Here is a 20,029-nt window from a genome sequence, read left to right as displayed (position 1 = left end):
TATACCTGCCCACAATATACTATTTGGTTAACAAACCTAAAATATCTCTACTATTCTGTTAGCCAAACATATATTTAAGGGAAAACATGCAAATTAGAAGGGATGAGATAAAATAATATATAATTTGGCTAAAAAATCGCATTGAAAATGGAGTATGGTGGGGTCGCAGAGCACGTGACTACTGGATAGCACGTGGCAACTGGAGCAGGCCGAATCTTTTGGGGATTGGTCCGACGGATCCCGTGGTGTCACTTTTCCCCAGGATCAGATCCCGTGCTTGGCTCATTTCTTAGAGTACGACACGTCTTGTCGTATTCCAGTCTATTGTCACACGTGGATTACAATTACTGGATTAGGAAGCGACGCTCTGTACGAACCTTAGGAACTTGATCCCTCCCACGGCGCATCGCGGCATTATTGGGGGGCGGGGGTGACCGGTCCAATGGAGCTCATGACAGGAGACACATTAGAAGAGACAGACACGTGGTATGACGGGATCCACATATATATATATATATATATATGTATATATGTATATATGTATATGTATATATATGTATATATGTATATATGTATATGTATATATATGTATATATGTATATATATATATATGTATATATATGTATATGTATATATGTATATATATGTATATATATGTATATATATATATGGATCATATCATCTAATTGATGATTTCAATTAAAAATAATCCGAATCTCTACAAAAAAAATGACGAATTGAATCGACCTCTGTGCAGATTCTGCTTCCGTGTATCTCTGCATCGAACAGTGTTGTGTGTCGTGTAGCTTTCACATGAAATATCGATCGCTGTTTATCCGTTCGATCGAAACCAGCATTGTTTCAGGAACAAAAGCAAACAAAGCTCCAGGGATCATGATCACTCTTTTAAATACAGCAATCGGAGTTCCATTTATGACAACTCTTTGTGTACCGTATGCAAACTCACAGAAAAGAGAGCTCAACTGGAGAACACTGTGCACTTTGGGTCAACAACCCGACCACCTTCTCCAACAGTGTTGTCATATTGTTACTACTGGACTAACATTACCACCTACTTGGATTTAAGGACATCACTGTCTCTGAAGGAGAAGAGGAAAGCGTCCACAATTTTGCCAATTTTGACTTTGATTCCTCTGATAATGTCATCACATAATAAGTATGCCTCGGAAAGAATTGTCTGCTTGCTGTAGTGTGGTGTGTTGCACCAGTGGTCTCTTAACTATGTCTTGGACGAGTTGTCTGCTTGCGGCTATGTGACGTTGCGTGTTTCACACCGAGCCATTGTCCCCTACTAATCGAATAAAGAATATTTTCCTTTCTAGCAGCTAGCTATAAACTTGTAGATCCATCATTTGCCTTTTATATTCCTTCGAATCTGGTTCTTTGTGGCACCCAAGATTTGTTGAGCATTGAATTGAATTGAAGTTTTGGCTACAGTAGTCAGAAGTTTCAGAAACCCCTATAAAGCTGACTTCAAGGCCATCAAAAGCATTTCAGAGTAGGTATTGGAGAAATGCAATAGTAATCCCTCGAATTATTAGTACCAATAGCTTAGTCGACATTCAAAACGACAACATTATAGAAATCCAATAAAGATATTCGATATTTTATATAGATTATATATTTTTAAATTTAAGCCAACTTGTGCTTAATAGATGTTAGCCTAAGTTTTTAAGTAGATGTTAATTAGGGGGGGCGTATTTGAACGATAACTAATAGGGGAAAACACTCTATTTCGGAAGCATGTTCTAATATAATATACTCTTGATAGGTTCAAAGTGGTAGCACGGCTAGCATGACCAAATGGGATCATGTCATGGAAGTGAAATTTCAAGTAATCGTCTTCCAAACAAACAAGATATTGTATGACCATGTGATGACTTATCTGACAAATAATCTAAAGTTCTGATTCAATCAAAAGCACAAATACTTAGAACCCACATCAACATTGATGCAAAAACCACAAAATAAATTGATTGATACATGTTCTAATCAAAGCGTACCGCATAAGCCTTGAATAAAATCCAAGTAACTCAGAACAGTAAAGTTCCTGTGAACCAAGGTATATCAGTTGGGCCACGATTAAAGGCTTCAGCAAACATATATCACAATCTCTTTGAGTTATAAGTTTACATTAACACTGGCTATAGAGCAAGTGGGTGTGAATCTGACTGCACTGACTTTGGCACAAAATAGAAACCAGAACAAATTAAAGCTTGCACTGGAAGGATGAACATCCATGGCTGCAAACCATTCCCTCGAACCAAACCAGGTGCACGTAAACCTTTTTTTTAAGTACCAGCGGATAGTTCATACTTACAGGATTTGTTTCACTACAAATTGAATATAAAATGCGGTACAGAGAAGATCACGACCAACCTATATGGAAGATGAAAAGCTAGAACATCTGCTGTGATCATTTAAGTGTCATTTTACATCCATCTTTACTTCACATCACCTAGCAAGATGGATCTGAATCTGGGAGGATTTCGTGATCGTTTCCTAACAAATACCATTTAGAGAAATGGATTCCTCCTACTTTCATCCGCTTTTGACCATCAAATCCCAGATGCCTTGAGACCAAGCAAAGCTTCGTCATTCAGCAGAGACCTCACAGAACAATATTGATCCAAACAATCACCATAACATCTTGCTTACAGGAAATTCCTCTGAATATTTCCAGATGAAAAGCGAGAAGCCAACCCTTGTGCCATGTTCTCAGAATCAAAGTTGACCTTTTTCCGACCAGCTGTCAAATCTTTCTCACGGTCCCAAGGTTTCCAAGGGTGCATACCCTCCCATTCTTCTTTCTCAGGCTGCTTCACTTTCTTCCTTGGACGAGAACTCTCCTCTCGGTGCTTTTGCACCAGTGATACCGAGCGTTTAGAAGCATTATATTTGTCAACTAGTTCAGCATCCCTACTCATTCTTTTCCTTTCATCCTCTACGTCACCAAGAGCCTTAGCTTTATTATATGCTTCCAAATAACTGCGGCAAATAACATCACCAGCAATTAGAAACTAGAAGACACCCTCACACACACATGCACAGAGATACACAAAAAAAGTAACAAGTTCTAGTAAAAAGAATACAGAAAACTGCAAACATACAAGCAATTTACAGAACCAAAGTTCACCACATTCATATGGAAATGCCGCAATTGCAAATGTAAGCATTTTAGCAAAATTTAGGTTTTTATTGTCTGCATCCATTTACAAAGTGCATTCGCAATTGCAAGTTAAACCCTGTACTGTGTTTGCACGTGCAACTAAACTCTTCACACATGAATTACATGCTAATTGCAACTCATGAATAACAACTCCAACCATCTTATTTTGATCACCCCCATTTGCCATAGTCATCTGCCATTACCATTGTCACTCTCAACTACTGCCACCACCTTACCCATCATGATCATACCAACACCTTTCTTGTCACTCTTCCCAACCACATCCTCTTAACCATCACCTCTGCTACAAACCACTACTGCCCATCCCACCACCCCACTTTTACGAGACCATTCGCTTACTATTGCTCATCCTACAATCCCTCTCAACCACTGCCATTCATCTGACCATCATGATCCTTGCTGTCATCCTTCATAATATTTATTAACTATTACAACCTCTATAATGTACAGTAGATGAATAAAATGCAAATGCATATTTTGAAATAAAGATACAAGTTCTGGAAAAATGAAGACCAACTTACATTTGTGAATGCAACAATTATAACCAAGGACTGAAGTTTGTGTCACTGGGTATGTGCGCCAATATCTTTCTAGCACAATACATAGACATGCAAATACCTTTAAGCACAGTACATACCAGGTCTTGCCAATTGGCAAGCCACCTGTGACGGCCAACACAGGCTTGACCATGTGGTGACATGTCCAGTACAACTTGGCGCATGTCTACCCATGCTGACAGCAAGACAACCATTCCCTAAAATTATATCTAGGACAATTTAGAAGAACAAATTACTTGTATTATTAACATATATTCCCAACGTAATAGAGATTATAAGTTGCCATTGATACCCAATCACACATCTGCCATTAAAAATGAATTATTAGAACTCATAATTGAGGATTGCTCTACCATTTATCTTTATTCGGCATATTCCATGCAAGAAATTTATAGGCATGTGACATGTCAACTCATACAAGTTATGTGATACTGTGATAATATTCCATTTAGAAAGGAGAAAATATATCAAAACTAAAAATATGATCAAACAAGCACACGATTAGTAATGGCATACTTCTGCTTTGCTTGTTGTGCCTTGTCAAGGGGGCTGTCAGTCCAAATGCTAGTATCACCTCGGCCTTCTTTCGTGGTTCTACTGAATGAAGTTGATTGCATACTCATTCCTGGCTGTTGAATAATATAAAAATAAGTTATTTATTCATGAAGATGATTAAAACACCAAAATCATTTGGGATAACAACGAAAAAGATCCTTACTTTTCTTTCGGGAGGTAATGTTGTCATCCACTCATCCCTCTTTGGTGCCTCTTTTGGCATTGCAAGGAGCTCATCATCACCGTCAATGGATATACCTGCAAATATAGACCATCTTTGAGTTCATGTTCCATGTCAAGGCCATAATGCCTGCTGCTGTGAGCTTTTGAATAGGTAACAACTACACAAATATGGATTATAACTGTTGCAAGACTTTTTTTTTAGAATTGTTGCAAGACTGAATAAGCAAAAAATAATCTGTAGGGTGAAATCCCGTGTGATTAAAGTTCATTATAGTAATTAGGACCAACAAATGTTGTCCTCTCCAAGTCTCCATCTGGTTGACTCAAATTGAATTTTAAAAATAAATGTGCCTGCAAAGACAAACTAAGGCTCAGATAAAGGGAGAATCTAAAAACATGGCTTGGTTGCTCATCTAGGGCCTCATTGGTAAAAGCAGGTGAATAATTTCAATTCTACAATGAAAAACATGGTAAATTAGCTGCAATGTCAAATCACAAATTCAGGTTAGACAGTTAAATATTAACCAATTACAAATCTTTTGAATATATAATCACACTTTAATACTGTATCTAAAGTAACAAGAAAGCAAAAATAAAAAGCAAATAATTACCTTGCAACTTTCTCCATTGTGCAGCTTCTCGAAGTGCTTGCAACTCCACCTACAAAATTATGCACGATAAATAAAAGAGAAACAATCCTTTTGCAGGACCATATTGCAAGATTGCATATGTTCTACATTATTAAAAAGTTGAAAGATCAAGCATCTGCAAATTAATTTCTCTATGATGCAATCAGGCACCACAATGAAAAAAAAGGCTCTATGAGTTCAAGCTGAGAAAAAGTTAAATGACAATCAACAAGCATTTACTCTTGAAAAAAATACCTTCATTTTCTCTTCTTCCTCTTTAAGCTTAATTTTCTCATCAATGTTTTTCCTCTGCAAAACAAGCAAATGGCTGCAACTTAATGAACTTGCAACTCATAAGAAATATTTGTTGAATGTCTAAACATGAAAAAACTCATAGGCTCCTTGAACGGCACTTTAGTGTAAGGTATGAGAACAGAACTGCAATTTCCACTTAATAGAGTTTAACAATAATTAATATCTATAAGCATTAAATAAGAAATACAGAGAATAAAGAAAACAAGATTATCATATTCAGGAGATATCAACTACTTAAAACTTAGACGTAATCAAGATTTGTGTTCCATGGCATGGGACATGCCACCATCTATCATGTAATGGCAATGTGCCATGCTTTAAGGAGAACTCCTGTGCTAGCCATCACATACCAAAATTTAGCCTAGCCATGTTTAGGCACTGCCTGCATAACTCAATATGCTAGTGTGCCTTCCAACACAGCATATGTCAACCTGTGTCGACCAGAAAAACAATCCCTGTTTCATGAAATAGGAATAAGATATTCCAACAAATGAATACAAGTTTTATTTAAAGAGATGGTTGGACAATCATCGTTCCTAATTTAGGTCTACTCTTCCTCTCCATATTTAGTAAATTAAGATCATCAGCACTTCAACCATTTAATATGTGCTCAATGTCAAAATATTTTATCAAGATGGAATGTGAACTAATCTAAATTCAAAATTAGAAGACATGAAATAATATCTATTTGGTAAAACGGACTTCAGCATCCCTTTTACACTGAGAATGATAGAAGATTAGAGCAAATGTTTGATTGACTCAGGACTATCACTAACAAAATATTGGTCAATCACTGCTCAATTACCAAGTTATTAAGCTCTGGTAAGTATGTCTAGCGTAACAAAACAAGAAGTATCAGCTGGGTTCCAATCAGATTAAACTCAGAGCATGGCATAAAATCAAGTTAATAACTGACAGGGACCAACTAGTTCTGTCCGGTTCCATGTAGAGTCTTGTATTTAATATGAAACCAATTTGATTGCAATACTCTCTAATGGATCAATTTATGAGGCATGTTCGTATACTGTCTCCATGATTGTAAAATTCTGAGCAGAAGGACCATATACTGTCATATATGTATATACATATACATATATATGTAAAATATGTATATACATGTATGTACATACATGTATATACATGTATATATATATATATATATATATATATAAGGTAAGGCTGTTATGAGTCACTGAAACTACCTCTTTAAATATTTAAAGGTAAGGCTACCTATATTAACCTCGCATTGGCAGCAGCCTCATGTACTGGGTGTGTCTTTTTTTTTTTAAAGTCACAATAGGCTTCTTAGTTTTCATTTAACTATCAGGAAAACAAAACTTTATACCACAAAACTTTGGAATTGAAATTCATCCAGAAAGCACTGAGCAAATTTCATGGTAACAGAGATCAAACTTAACACTTGCAGCTAAAAGTCTTGCCTTCTAAAGCTGTCCTGGTCAGTAATCCTCAAATAGCTCCATTAGAGAGCCAACATGTTACAGCCAAAATAATACAAGTTGCTTGAATATGCAAAGCTGAACTAGCCAAAATAATACAAGTTGCTTGAAGAGGCACAAAACTGGTCGATGTCAGTAATGTTTGATGCCCTAGCGTATATATCCTTTGAACATCAGAGCCAGACATTCATGCCCAGGCAAATCAGTTTTTCACCAAAGGAGAATTAATTCATTGAAAAGAATCCAATTTTCAGAACCTCATGCTTCCAAGATCAATTGGCAGAGATTAACGGAGGTCAAAATCATTGAAGTCCTAATTATGTGATTTCTAAGCTAATTCAGAAGAAAATTACTAGACGCATAGTATTCAGTTGGCATGGAATTCTGTGAAGACTCGTTAGATGGCATGCCGATGTCGACTAACTTATACCATGGCCAAGCTAAGTTTTGGTATATATCAATCAGCACAAGAGGTCTCACACTGTACACAGTCATGAGATCATGGGTTTCGGAGTCCTGCTGTAAGTATCTACTATGCAGATTATGTTATCTTTGAATGTAAGGAGTAAAATTAGAAAAGAAAATTAACATGAGGAACAACTTATTTTAGCTTTTCGGACAAAATATCTTGGTTTTGTTTATTTTTCTTTTAGGCCTCCCTGAGTTGGTGAACCAGCAAACCATATATTTCAGTGGACCAAAGTAGCCACTTTTTTTATGAATTAGAAGCATTAGGGTTTTTCACCCTATTTATCAAGCGACTACAACTAGAGAAGTCACACTTGAAAGGGCTATGGACCCAGGATTTTACTAATAAGAGAAGATAATCTGAGGCAACAAATTTGGAAAGTCGCTTTAAAACTTCTGGACAACCAAGCAACAATTTGATGTATGACCATCTTCCCTCGTAACTTCTGATTCCTTCCTCTCACATTCCTTTTTCCTTTTATCAGTGACAAGCTAGCATCTGCTTGTCACTGTCACATTTGTGATCCATCCACCAGATGTAATAATCCGATGACAAAGGCAATAATTTCTTCCTTTATCACATTCCTTCTTTTTCTTTCTTAGTGGCACACTTGTGTCCACATGTCAATGTCACATAGCAAGCAATTCATTCACCTGCTGAGACTGGACATACCATCCATAAATTATTTCTTGATAGTTATACACACATCATGTTCATAGAATACTGGATACCATCCATTAGTAATCAAATGCAGCTTGCAACAGAAATCTAAAGGGAATACTTACTACTACGTTAAATAGTTAAAGATTAAAAAACAATAAATAGCACATATGTTCTACCCAACTATTTCCCAGATTTTACAAATATCAAGTGTGTCCACCACAAGTCCTACAATGACAAATCCTGCAAGTCATGAAAAAATCCTGTTCAGAACTTCACTTTAGCCCATAATGCTCACTCTACAATTTCTACTGTCTCCTTCACAGAGTTCTAAGCAATTACATAATTACATAGGATGAAGGTTCAAAAATTCATAACAAAAATTATATCATTGTTCTACTGGTATAGAGATGCATCTGCAGGTCGAGTGTTAATTAGCAAACATTTCCAGGTTGTTACTATATTTGTATCACATCCCTACCTATATTCCTTCTTGGGCGATGAAATTGATTATTGAAAGTCAAGAACAGAGTCAAGGAACATAATGCTTAGAAATAACATTGACTACGTAGATTGGGAATTAATTAGTCAAGTACTTTCTGAATTTAATATACCAAGTGCTCTGTAACCAAATCCTCCTAGCATCTACAAGCCAAACATTAGCTTATAATCTAGCATATAAACTTTACATCCTTTGCAACACAGGGCACATATGTGCAGGTCTGTACACGCATCCAATGACCTATACCAACACCTAATTAATTCTACAGCCACATAATTAATTCAATTAGAAGTCCAAAACTTCCTCCCAAGACGTGTATTAGTGAAATATCAGTATGGTTTCACAAATTTTGTAAGAAACCATATGGAGAACACAATAAAAATGTTAATATGATTAAGGTTCTAAATAAGAACAATCAGTAGACTTTTACACTTTAACATTAGATATACATACATATGTATGCCTATTTTTATGTATCTATATCTGTATCTTCCTACATTTATTCATATATGCATGACCAGGGTGTTTGCATTAGATTTCCACCTTCAAACTATTTGTCAAATCAAGGTCCGCCATACCGTACCGTACCGGAGTTTCGACCCAGGCTCGGTATGGTACGGTACGGGTGTACCGACCGGTATACCGAGGTGTACCGAGCGGTACACCTGATTTTATCGATTTATCCCTCCAAAATATCTGAAAATTAGAAAAAAAAGGTTAGGATAGTGTTGTCAAGTTACAAATACATACTTCTTGATTAGAAAACGAATACATACCTCTTGATTAGAAAAGTTAGGATAGTCTTAATTACTCTCTAATTAAAAAAAACGAATACATATCTCTTGATTAGAAAGTTCTTCCTCTTAATCTTCCCAAATTAGATTGAATTCACAAATCGTTGTTTTATAGAGTTTAGGAGAGAAAAAGAAATTTTTAGAGAGAGTTTAAGAGAGTATAATGAAATAGGGGAGAGAAGAATGGTTTAAATAGGAGGAGAAAAAGTTCCAACGGTCAAATTGACCGATGGAACACTGTAGCACTGCTACTGTGTGATAACGGTTGATTTCGACCGTTACCAAGTGGTGTCGGACGGTAACGGTCGAAATCGACCGTTAACGAGTGGTGTCGGGTGGTAACGGTTGAAATTTCGAACGTTATCGCCCGATTTTGCCTCGTATCGCCCGATACGGGGGTTTTTGGGGCGTACCGCCCGGTAGCGGGCGGTCCTCGTACCGATAACCTGCCGGACCGGTACGTACCGCCCGGTATGGGCGGTACGCTTCGGTACGGCAGACCTTGTGTCAAATCTAAAAGAAATAGAAGGATATGACTTTCCTCTTCAATACATGCATCCAATGACCTATACCAACACCTAATTAATTCTACAGCCACATAATTAATTCAATTAGAAGTCCAAAACTTCCTCCCAAGATGTGTATTAGTGCAATATCAGTATGGTTTCACAAATTTTGTAAGAAACCATATGGAGAACACAATAAAAATGTTAATATGATAAAGGTTCTAAATAAGAACAATCAGTATAGACTTTTACACTTTAACATTAGATATACATACATATGTATGCCTATTTTTATGTATCTATATCTGTATCTTCCTACATTTATGCATATATGCATGACCAGGGTGTTTGCATTAGATTTCCACCTTCAAACTATTTGTCAAATCTAAAAGAAATAGAAGGATATGACTTTCCTCTTCAATACAAAATAAGCTTTGGTGATGCTTTTCGGAGAAGCACTTCCCACCCACACCTTTGTTCGCACAAACATAAAGCAAAAAAGTGATTGTGCAATGTTCATGCATTAGAAATACCTTGTCAGGATCTTGTAGATCATTGAAGGCTTGGTTCAACAACACGAATGCTTGGTGTGCTTGAGGATGAGAGCATTTGTCTGGGTGTACCATGAGAGATAACTTCCAGTATCTAGAAAATAGATGTATTAGATACTCCACAGAAAGAATATGATTACCTTTTCAACTATTTAAAGCAAGGTCCGCCATACCGTACCGTACCGGAGTTTCGACCCGGGCTAGGTACGGTACCGGTGTACCGGGCGGTACACCCTGGTGTACCGATACTGTAGCAGTGCTACAGTATACTACTGTAGCACTGTAGCAGTACCGGATGGTCTGCATACCGAGTACCTGGCGGACCGGTACGTACCGCCCCATATGGGCGATATGCTTCGGTACAGCAGACACTGATTTAAAATAGCATAACCAATTGGGATGTATGTTGGTAAAAAGAGTAACTGTTCAGAAGGCAGATTAAGCTTCCCTTTTACTAAAGAGTAGATAGAAATATTTCTCATCATCATCTGATATCATTTTGTATCCTTAGCACAGAATGCAAGAGAGAGTCTTTTCTTTGTTTTCATAAAGTTTCCTTACAGTAGATTAAAAAAAATGATATACAGCTTAAAATAATAACAGAAATTCCATTATATTGACCTTATCATATGAAAGAGAAAATGGATGGCAAAAAACATTTCTCACCTTTTCTTGATGTTATCAGAGGACATCTTCCAGTTGACACCAAGTATGTCATATGGTTTATCAACATCAGCACCAACAATTCGAGCTACCTGAATAATACACCATAATTATAGGAATCATTACCCATGACTTAAAATAGCAGGCATGCAAATTCCGCATCACCATAAGCTAATTACCTTTGGACACCTAACAAACTACTAACTTGAATGTTTTCAAATCAAGCAACAAAATCATGACACCACAATAAGTCCACAATGTAACTGATAAATTTTCAGGCAAAAATCTGCACCTCATGGTCTTGTCTAACTACCAAATAAGTTAACAACATTTTTTCTACTCTTCGAAACAATCAAGGCAGCTACATGATTCATTCTGTCCCACAATAAGATTAGTATGAAAATATTCTGAACGGTGGAACACAGCTTCGTACAAGAACTTTCTATAGGTTCAAGCATTGAAGTGTATAAGTTAGGACAAGATAATGTACAAGCAAGAATAATGGACATCTTAACGTAAGGCAACGACCATGCGTTTCTTTCTACTGTTTCAAATAACAAAACAAGTTTAAACAGTTGCTGAAGTATAAATTCTTGAAAGCTCAGCCGGAGACCTTGCACTCAGAGACAAGTAATATGTTTCATAGCAGCATAAAGAGTGGACTTACAGATAGATTACATAATAGACAAATCAGCATTAGATATTTCATCCAAGTTCAGATAGAGACAAAGCATGACTAACAGATTCCACGAAAAGTCAACCAACGGACACATTATTTTAAATAGACAATAACAACAACAAAGTCGTAAATTCCAACTATTTTGGATTGGTTATTTTAAATAGGCTCATTTATAAAATACTTTCGTTATGGAGAGGCCGAAACCTGAACACTCCTCAATAAGGGCCCCCCATCTTAGACAAGGGCTTTTCAGTTTCTGTTAATTTCAGATATCTTTTCGTCCATACTATTTCAGATTTGTAGAGCCATAAATCAAGTTATATGTTCCTATCTTTGAGTCTTATTTAAGGTATAGACAGAGTCGAGAAAACTTTAAACCATTAAAGTAATATTTAGAGCATTCTAAACACTTTATGGGACCTTAAGATTTTTCAAATTCTCATTTTAGTTATATATATATATATATATATATATATATATATATATATATATATATATATATATATATATATATATATATATATATATATATATATATATAGCATACTGGAATAGATAGGTTACTACATATCAAGTTGTTGATAAACAGTCCGATATCAGTTTCAATAACCTTTCGGATGGGTACGGCACCTCTACACATAGCAATATACTGACCTATTCGGCATTAACGGAAAATAAATAGGAGCAACACAAGGAAAGTATCAAGTTTTATGGTCCATTACCAGTGATTACAGAACAGTATTTGAAACCATGCTACATAACAATACAGAGCCTCATGAACTGAGCCACCCTCTTTTAATATACATGGCATATTAGGGTCCCTAAAGGCTACCTTGGTGTTGGTTATTTCGTTACTACAGCATATATATATATATATCATAATTTATTAGTATATCCTCCTAATTTATTAGTTATTCGAAGTCCAATTCTTCTTGAATTGGAGAATTCTGATAGGAGGGGTATATCCTTTCATTGTGCTTTCGAGTGAGGTGATTACAGTGACGGTGAAAACCACAACAGCAATGTAATATGCAGCTACTTGAGTTAAAACTATACCCTCAACGGTCTGACATGCATGTTGAGGAGGATTTATGAAGACATCAAAAGCATCACCATGCACATAGAAAGAATAGAAGGCGAATTGATTGGAGACATGTAAAGATCATCACAATCCTATGCCCATGACAAAATCTCTAATAATTGAGTGCTTTATGACTTCAACACTGACAAAGCAAGCTCCAATGCCTATTTCGCCATCTTCTCCATATCAGGAAGTGCTTTCTAGAGGCCCTAACAACTTGCAGATAATCATGGAGAAGAATCTACAGCATAGTAAAATTTCAGCCTGATGAAAATTGATCAGTGACCGAGTACTGGACCAGCAATTGGTCGGCTCAGTTCAGACTTTGCCAGCATCTACTCGACTCTTAGAAAGCACTACATGGAACAAGGACTTGAAGATCCAGCAGCCCTCGAGTTTTAATACCATCATAATAGCTTTATTTGACTCCTAAATCAACAATTTCAGCACCAGCAAGTAAAAAAGACAAAGGACAGCAGAAAGTAATTTTTGTAGAGCAATTGTCTACACTATTTGAAGACATGGAGATTGATTTCATAGGGGAGCAAAGGATTCCTTATTGTCAGCAATAGTTTAATCTTCCTCAGAATGTAAGAAAACCATGACAACCTTCCTCAGAATTAAAAAAAAGATGGAAAAGATCAAGGATATGATTCCTCCCTCTCTCTCTCTCTCTCTCTCTCTCTCTCTCTCTCTCTCTCTCTCATATGCAGGAGGCCAACTCACCTCAAAACAGAAAATACCAGACAGAATCCTATCAAAATGGCGTCAATTTTTTGCTTTCTCTCTAGATTTAAGAGTTATCAAAGAAAGATGTTCTTTTCTTTATCAAAAACAGATGTTAAGGAACTAAGTAACGTTATAGAAGTTTCATGAGGCATTTTTCAATGAATTAAATTAGACCATAACACCAACTTAAACTTTGTGTTCAAAATAAAAGCAACAAAAAAAAATGCAGCGAAGAAAAAAAATGAAAATTAATCATAAAGAAAATGTGCTGTCCTAACCAGTTAAAGAGAGTGCAACTAGATGAAAATCATATTAATGAGTGTTATTGCAGAAAGAATACATCCTCCCAAGTGCGGAAAGCAACTGTCCAACATAAAGAGGATGAGGAAGCTATGGACATGCCACAAAAGTATCATTGGGATAATTGGAGCAGAGAACCAGAAGAGCATATGATATCTAGTCAGATTATTCTATGTTAAGTAACATGACAGGAAATATTACAGATCACCTACAAACAAGTGAAAGAATTATTATATTAAGGAAATTAACACAAAAAGAAATGTGGAAACATTCAAGAACATCAGTTCAACATACTCATAAATGAGAACCTTCATAAAGAAAATTGATAGGAAGTTTCTCATACCTCCTCAAAGCGCTCAGCTTCATTTGCAGATGCAGCTTCAGCAACCATGGCAGGTGGAGGAGGCCCAATAAGCATATCATTGTCAATTTCCAGGTGAGCTTCCCTGGAAATTTTTATAATGTATTAAAAGAACTTGAATTGACATGCACACTTTGCTCAATAAGCACTAGCTGTCCATTGTGCAAGATTGACAATGAAATGAGAAACAAACTCACTAAAATACTACAACAAAAAACATTCTGACCAACTTGGGCACAAACATAACAGAAGTAACTTGTGTTCAAGTACCTTAGCAAACTCTCTGCCTCCATCAGTTCAGCAGCAGCAGCCAATAATTCATGAGATGGCATTTCAGGTCCAATTAACCTGCCAAAGAGCGTTCACTACAATTTATCACACACAAGAAAAGTGAGCTAATTTTCCAAAAAAGGGACTAGTAAAATGCCTGTGACATGTACCCCCTACACTAATCCTAGATTATAAATTTATACATGCCATGTTGCATCCAGAAAGTAACATTTCTTTCATGTGCTCCTCGTCCATAATCATATCAAGTATCCATATTGGAATAATATGATGTAGGAACAATTGTATTGTGCTGATATCTTGCCAGCATACTAAAAGAGAGACAACGCGAAGCAGCATGGGAAATCCTTGTTTCCAAAATTCGCTTGCATGAAAATAGCCAAATGATACCATATAAAAGCAAGTAAAGGGATCTCCAACATTTATGTCAATCTAAGACATCTGTTTTATAAATCTAGAACAGTTTTCTAAAGAGGTTGGGCATAAAAATTCCAAAACAGTTTTATTGAAAATGCCGACACAACAATAAGTTGGAGTTCAGACTTAAATAAGCAACCAACTAGAACAATTAGTACTAGATCCAAACCCTTGATTTAACTATTCCCCAAGAATAGAACCCTTCACACCAAATCATCAATTGAATGAGAATAAATGGGTAGCTAGTACACCTAAACATATACAACTAATATAAACTAAGTGGAGCTAACTACAGAACAGTAAATATGCACACAAAACATGAGCAGGTACTCCGCCATCACTAGAAGTATGGAGCATGGGTATAGCTTAAAACCATTTAAATAATATCCAACTTATAAATAATAAAATGATGGATATAGGATAAGTCTTATCTTAGAAAAAATAAACTCAACAACTTCCTCATCGGTTTCCTCAACCATGAAGTTGCCCAGTCTTGAGAGAGAAGAAAAGATTATACCAGCCATATTTTGCTTATTGCAGTTACCAAGGTTCACCTTATCGAGCATTCAAATCCATGTTAGTTAGGACATACCATGCCATCAAGATACTAGCATGAGACACTGTTGCATCCAGGTCCATGCTTATCAATGTGAGCATGCGACCAGCATAGGATCAAACCATGCTAGTGGCTTACCTGCATACATCAACTATATTCTGTTTATTGCAGTTACCAAGGTTCACCAAGCCGAGCACTCAAATGCATGTTAGTCAGGACATACTATGCCATCAAGCTACTAGCATGAGTCATTGTGATGCATCCAGGTACATACATGTCAATGTAAGCATTAGATCAATCATGTTAGTGACTTACCCATATACCTTAGCTCTATAACAGTTCTTTTAGTGTCTACAAGTATGTGAAAATTCGAAGTCTAGTACCCAACAACAACCAAACACCAAACTCCTAGGGAAACTAGAGTAAAGAAAGCAATTGACAGATATCATTTTCCAACAATAAAATGAGATTCCTAGACATAAAATAGCACTGACCTAAGATCATCCCTGCTACATGACATAAGATACTAGATTCTACCATACTTTAGAGAGCAACATTTATGATGATCAGTTGAAAGATCAATCTAGACTACAACAACAGAAACAGTAGCCAGTTCACAAATTCATGATTAGGAATCGTTAAATCAAATTAAACATTGAGTATAAATTCCAAATCCTAAGTGAGCTCTTATGAAATCAGAACTTGACCTAGATAAAGCCAATTGCTGATCCAGCAGAAGGTGCAGCTTGGATCCAGATTGAATCAATATTGTTTACAAAATTGAGCCTAAAATGTAACACCAACTGTCATTATTAATCACGTTTTGTTGTATTATAAAATTAACATGATTATAGAGTAGGAAAACATGATCCACTAAATTAATTATCTGGTTGTCTTAAACAATCCATTTTAGGTCACTAATTAAAAGGATTGTTTCCCCTTCTAAGTGTCCATTACAAACCTACATAGAAAAAGTGAGTGATTACTTGTGGGTGTAAATTCAACCAACACAATTAGAAAGGATAAAGTAAAGACAACATTCTGAGTGGCTACATAACAGGAATGATAGCACAGCTGCAAAACAAAGATGGTAACTGAAAAATTCAAGCAATGAAACAAAGTTCTCCATCTCAAGATGGACAACCTTCAAACGATAGAAGCCCATATCACCTTCTTCTTCCAGGAGTAGGTAATTCATGGTTTTCTTGTGCTTCATCCAATTTTGCATCATTACTATCAGCTTTATCCTTCTTATGAATATGATCTGATAGTGAAGGTTGTTGACTATCACATGCTTCAGACATAGAACAGAGATTGTCTCTACTTTTCAAATGTGACAATAATGTCATACCGACAATGTCTAAAGTAGGAATACCCTTTGGAGGTAATAAATAAACTCCATTATTTCTTTTGAGCCTTAGAGACTGGAAAAGCTTCTTCAGTATTCTCACAAGTGACCTATCAGAAATTCCCCCAACATCAACACCCTGTCCACTGTCAACCATTTGAAGAAGCTGCCACAATGGGGTACAGAAATATTAGAAAAGCAGTTGAGAAAAGAGAAACACACACACACACATGTATATATATATATATATATATATATATATATATATATATATATATATATATATATATATATATATATATATATATATATATAATGCGAAAAAGAAATTAGGATTCAAGATGTAAATCAATAAATGTTAGACATGATATCCAATTGAAGTAAGATAATTTCTAATTTTTGAAGCTTCATTTTCCTTCAAAATTGGAGTCCATGTTACAATAAGCAAGAATTCCATTCAAATGCAAGTTTTAAGCAGCATAAATATATACAGGTGCATGGCTAAGAAACGACCAAGAGATTATACTAGTCACTGTTTGAAGATAGCAGTAATACCACTTATAAAGCCTATGCCTGCCACAATGACCTCACGCTGATGATAAACGATGAATGAGTATTGAGACTTGAACCATCTTTCACTGACTAAGGTCTACAGTTCCAAACATTACAAAAAGTAATAAAAAAATCCAGATAATAAGGCCACTCTTTAAAAAGCCCAAATTATTCAACCACATGTATGAAAGAGATGTCCCTAGCAGCCATCAGATTGGTTACAATAAGTGAGAAGTTAAGTATCATAATATTCGGTATCCATTGACTCCATTGGATATCTCTAATGTTTAGAGAAGTGACAGTATTTAGCCTGGACCAGTGTCTCCAGTGACATCAGACTGACATTAGTCTAACTGAATAAGGCTTAACTTGGCCAGAAAAGAAGTTCTTGAAGGAAAGTTAGTTTGGATCCTTATAGTTAGGTTCATGAGGATCAAAATTCCGTGGTTTCCTTTGGTTTACAGTCAGTTTCGCAAGCTCAACAAGGGAGCGGCAGCAACATTTGAGGTCTCAACAGTAATTTTGACAATTCTAGAATTTTCTTTTCGGTTCTTTTTAGAGAGAGAGCAGATGGAACAAATCCCTAAACAGAGAAAACTGTACGAGCATAAACCTAATTTGTGTCAAGACGATGAATAGAGAACCTGTTTCAGATCATCAGCGGCGTTGGGGAACTTCCGTAGGAAAAGGCGAACAATCGATTCAGGTTTGAGCGACCGAGGCTCAGGATCATCACCAGAAGAGGATGAAGAGCGAGAATAATCAGAATCATCGTCATATTCCCTCCCACTCAGCCGCCGCCTCCGCTCCGACTTCCTCTTGTGCCTCCTCCTTTCCCGTCGCTCCTCCTCGTTCTCTCGCGTCCGTGAATCGGCCTTGCTGCTGCGAGAGTGCCTGCTACTCTTGCGCCTGCGGCTCTCCTTGTGACGGCTGGATCTAATCCTTTCCTTCTTGATCTTCCTTTTCCTCCTATCGGAGCTCTCGCCATGAGAGGAAGACGACGACGAAGGCGATGAGGAAGACGAGGAATCGGGGCTTCGATGGCGTTCGGAAGTGAGACGATCCCGCCCCATACCCAAAAGTGAGTTCCTGCCTGGAAGCGGGTCGACCCCTTAAATTCTATATTAGGGATCGCAGCAGCTCGGGTCGGGTTTGCTCTCAATTAACTTGATCCGTTTAAATCCGTATTGCTTCGAGATTCGTCATCTTTGATCAACATCAAATTTTTTATTTCTTCAATATTTATTTTCTTCTGGTCGATTTCCCGAAAAACTCTTTTTTTTTTTTCCTTCTTTCCTACTCCAATCTATCTTAAACTCAATCTAAGATTTGATACTTTAATATGACTTAAGTGTGTCTGACAGATGTAGATATAAAAATATATTTATTTTTCCACGTGAAAACATCTCCAACCTAATTATCGGGTTTTTTTAATCGATTTAAGCGGATTAGTTAAAGCCGATACCCGATAAAATCCGATCTCTAACAATACTCTTGCACGAATCTTGATGCACTAACCCAAGGTCTTCCCACCCACCGCCGTAAGTCGCTCATATCTATTCTTGCGCGGATCTCAACAGTTAGTTCCTTGCACGAATCTTGACGCATTGATTGTAGGCATCTCAACAAGGTCCTGGGCACGAATCGTGAAGCACCGGTCACCTCCCTCGACCCCGCGCGCGAAGAGTAATTGCCTTTCATATCCCCGTCTCCGTTCGAGAACACGAAGAAACCTTCTCTTAAACCCTTTCCATGCATAACCGTGTCTCGTTCATGAATCTGCCTCGCAAACGACGCGTTGCAATTTCGCCTCCTTTAAATCCCTCTCTTCGACCGCCCACCGAAACCCCGATTCCTCCACGTTCCATCGAGACCTGACGTCGTCGGCTGGTTCTTGTGGTTTGAGAGTTGAGACAGGGTTGAGATCTTGGAAAGAGAAAAGAAATCCGATCTTTCGGTTGATTTCTTCCGGTTTTCGTTTCGTTTCCCTTCGTTGGTAGGGATGGAAGGGTCTGGGGACGACACCGACGCCCTATGCCGTAAACGGAAGTGGATGGAATCGCCTGCAGACGATCCGTGAGTTCTTGCTTCCCCCTCACTCGTTGTTCGCCCTCTTGATTAGGTTTTGATTGTGCATTGGGAATTTGAGGTTCTGATTCGAAATTGTATTTCCTTTTGGGAAACCACAGTGCGGCTATGGCAAGCGGCAGTGATGGAGATCAGAAAATACGATTCCAAGATGCTGTGTGGTTCTTGGAGGTTTTGAAGGAGAACCTTGATGATGACAAGTATCAAGAATTCCTGAAGACCATAAAGGATATGGGCTCTCAAAGGTTTAGCTTTGTGGGCTATTTCTTCTCTATAAAATTACCACTTAAATGACCAGTTTATTGTTGATCTTCAATATTCCATTTTGGTGTTGATTGCAGAATCGATCCAGCTGAGTGTTTCAAAAGGGTGAAAGCGTTGCTTCAAGGGCATCCCGACTTGATCCTCGGGTTTGACAACTTCATGCCAAAGTGCTGGCGCCGGATGGAGCCTTCGACATTTGAAAAGAAGCCAAACTATAACGATGCCTTAGCTTTTGTTTACAAACTGCGAGTAATTCATTATCCTTCTTTTCTGAAAAGTGCTCAACTACCTATTTTTGCATCAGTTGTTTCTGC

General features: G+C 37.1%; 1 protein-coding gene across 2 annotated transcripts; it reads right to left on the bottom strand.

Annotated features, from left to right (window-relative positions):
* Positions 1 to 2,279: 2,279 nt before the first annotated feature.
* LOC135597205 (uncharacterized) lies at positions 2,280 to 18,466 on the bottom strand. 2 transcript variants are annotated; one of them, XM_065089849.1, is made up of 12 exons: positions 18,008 to 18,466; positions 16,815 to 16,977; positions 16,634 to 16,727; positions 14,473 to 14,550; positions 14,185 to 14,287; positions 11,056 to 11,144; positions 10,372 to 10,483; positions 5,391 to 5,444; positions 5,118 to 5,166; positions 4,487 to 4,581; positions 4,285 to 4,397; positions 2,280 to 3,009 (listed from the first exon to the last, which is right to left on the bottom strand). In XM_065089849.1, the coding sequence occupies exons 1-12, from the start codon at positions 18,434 to 18,436 to the stop codon at positions 2,676 to 2,678; spliced, it is 1,713 nt and encodes a 570-aa protein (XP_064945921.1). In that variant the 5' UTR covers positions 18,437 to 18,466; the 3' UTR covers positions 2,280 to 2,675. The 2 variants fall into 2 exon arrangements, with proteins under 2 accessions (XP_064945921.1, XP_064945920.1); XM_065089848.1 differs by having other exon boundaries at positions 16,634 to 16,977.
* Positions 18,467 to 20,029: the final 1,563 nt, after the last annotated feature.

This window comes from Musa acuminata, chromosome BXJ1-11 (genome assembly GCF_036884655.1).
Source record: "Musa acuminata AAA Group cultivar baxijiao chromosome BXJ1-11, Cavendish_Baxijiao_AAA, whole genome shotgun sequence".
NCBI classification, from domain to species: Eukaryota; Viridiplantae; Streptophyta; class Magnoliopsida; order Zingiberales; family Musaceae; genus Musa; species Musa acuminata.
The sequence above is the reverse complement of the archived record's forward strand: the minus strand, read 5'-3'. Positions and strand labels throughout refer to the sequence as shown.